The sequence below is a fragment of the Sinocyclocheilus grahami genome, unplaced genomic scaffold, assembly GCF_001515645.1.
Source record: "Sinocyclocheilus grahami isolate Dianchi unplaced genomic scaffold, SAMN03320097.WGS_v1.1 scaffold27.1, whole genome shotgun sequence".
Lineage (NCBI taxonomy): Eukaryota > Metazoa > Chordata > Actinopteri > Cypriniformes > Cyprinidae > Sinocyclocheilus > Sinocyclocheilus grahami.
The window spans coordinates 493,839-495,784 of record NW_015505206.1 but is presented as its reverse complement, the minus strand read 5'-3'; the positions used below and the strand labels follow the sequence as shown (position 1 = coordinate 495,784).

The following is a 1,946-nucleotide window of genomic DNA, read 5'->3' as shown; positions in this document are numbered from 1 at the left end:
GTAACATGGGCTCTTTTGGGCTCGTTGAAGACCAGTCGTACCGCTGCTTTCTGAATCATTTGTAGAGGTTTGATTGTGCTTGATGGAAGTCCAGCCAGAGAGTGTTTATATGTGGATCAGACGGCCACTCTCTGTTTAAATGGACAGCATAAGCTGCAATGTGAACCAGACCTGATCCTCATTCAAATCTGCCGGCCTTTCTTTCCTCAGTGGTCTGGGTTATATCGTGGGCTCAGAGGTGGATGATGTGACTGGGGATTGGCACTGGGCTCTTCGGGTACGTCCACAGCACCAAACCTCTCACTGTTTATCTGTCTCTGGGTGGATTATATAATATATGCTTATTGCTTTCACCACAAAATCACACTAGGAGATTAAATACAATGATAACAATTCTCTGTAATTTTCTCACACGTATTCTCACTTTCATTCTCTCTCTACCTTTATTGTTTGCTCTTTTTGTTTGTTTCTCTTTTATAGGTGACCCCTGGTCTGGGGCTGCTGGCCGTGATCCTCTTGTTGTTTGTAGTTCAAGAGCCGAAGCGGGGTGCGATCGAAGCTCATCCAGAGCACACGCTGCACAGAACCAGCTGGCTGGCGGACATAAAGGCACTCTGCAGGAAGTGAGTGACGTTAGATTTTATGCAGGGAATTTTTCAATATCTGATAATGCTTCTTGACTGGCTTTAGGGTTTTTCCTCTGTTATTAGGTAATTATTGGTGACTTCACTGCAGCCTCTATCTGAGATGATCAAGGACATCTATAATTTTTATATCTATAGATATAAAATATCTAATCAGCTTGTCATAAATATATATTTTTAAGAATATTTCAGCAAGTTTTTGCCCATGCATTGGAAGTAAAACACAAAAGTAGGCTTGTTTGAAGAATTGTTCGATAGTTATTGCCATTCAACAACATAGTGTTCAGAGTCCGCAGCTTGTCAAATGCTAAAAAAGACAAGAAAGCTCCATAAAGTAGGTAATATGACTGGCACACTATTATCAAGTCTTTTAAAGCAGTGGTTCTCAATTAAAGGGCTTCCGATGGGGGCCACAGAATGACTTCAAATTATTTAATTATATGTTTAAAAAATAATTAAGTCAAGTAAGAAGCTAAAAACATAAAAAATCAAGCTGAAATTGAAATTATATTTATTTTTTCCCTCATCAATAACTTTTTTTTTTTTAAACATAAAAATCCAAATCTGACAGAATCACCAAATGAATCATGTTGAATGAATTTCAACACTCCCAATTTCTGTTAATAAAAAAAACGAGTAGCATTGTTATAATTACAACAGAAATACCAGAGGAAATATTTTGGCTAATATTGTCTTTGAATATTGTGAAACACTGTTCTAAAGCCACTTCATATCTTTGCAATGCTTTAAAAATGTCTTCTTTTGTGTTCCAGTGAAATAACAACAGCATATGTGTTTGGAACCGCATGAGGTCTATCTCTTAAAGCTCTCTCTCTCTTCTGTCAGTATGTTGTGATCCCCACACGGCGCTCCACAGCGGAAGCCTTTCAGATTGTACTCTCGCACTTGCTCGGCGACGCTATTAGCCCGTACCTCATCGGAGTGGTACGACAATCTCACAATTGCACACAAAAAGTCTTTGGAAATTCTTTTTAAAAAACACTTTAGGTTGCATGTCATGTGTTTTTTCCCCCGATTAAGGTGTCAGACTCGATAAAGAAATCAGACTCGTACATGTGGGAGTTTCGTTCACTTCAGATGTCACTGCTGCTGTGCTCCTTCGTGGCCGTGGTGGGCGGAGCTTTCTTCCTGGCCACGGCCCTCTTCATCGAGAAAGACCGGCAACTGGCAGAGAACTACGTGCCCTCTGGTGAGTGAAATCACTGATGACATCCCAGTCTTGTCTTGTTTGTTTGTTATTTTAGTTTGTTATACTTTTATGCTTATTAATATGAATTGAAT

General features: G+C 39.5%; 1 protein-coding gene across 1 annotated transcript in view; it reads left to right on the top strand.

Annotated features, from left to right (window-relative positions):
* LOC107567150 (protein spinster homolog 1) overlaps positions 1 to 1,946 on the top strand; it is a 17,830-nt gene that overhangs the window by 9,255 nt on the left and 6,629 nt on the right. The window contains exons 6-7 of the mRNA XM_016252784.1: positions 211 to 277; positions 481 to 623. Coding sequence (XP_016108270.1) covers positions 211 to 277; positions 481 to 623 — 210 coding nt within the window. The remainder of the gene's footprint in view (positions 1 to 210; positions 278 to 480; positions 624 to 1,946) is intronic.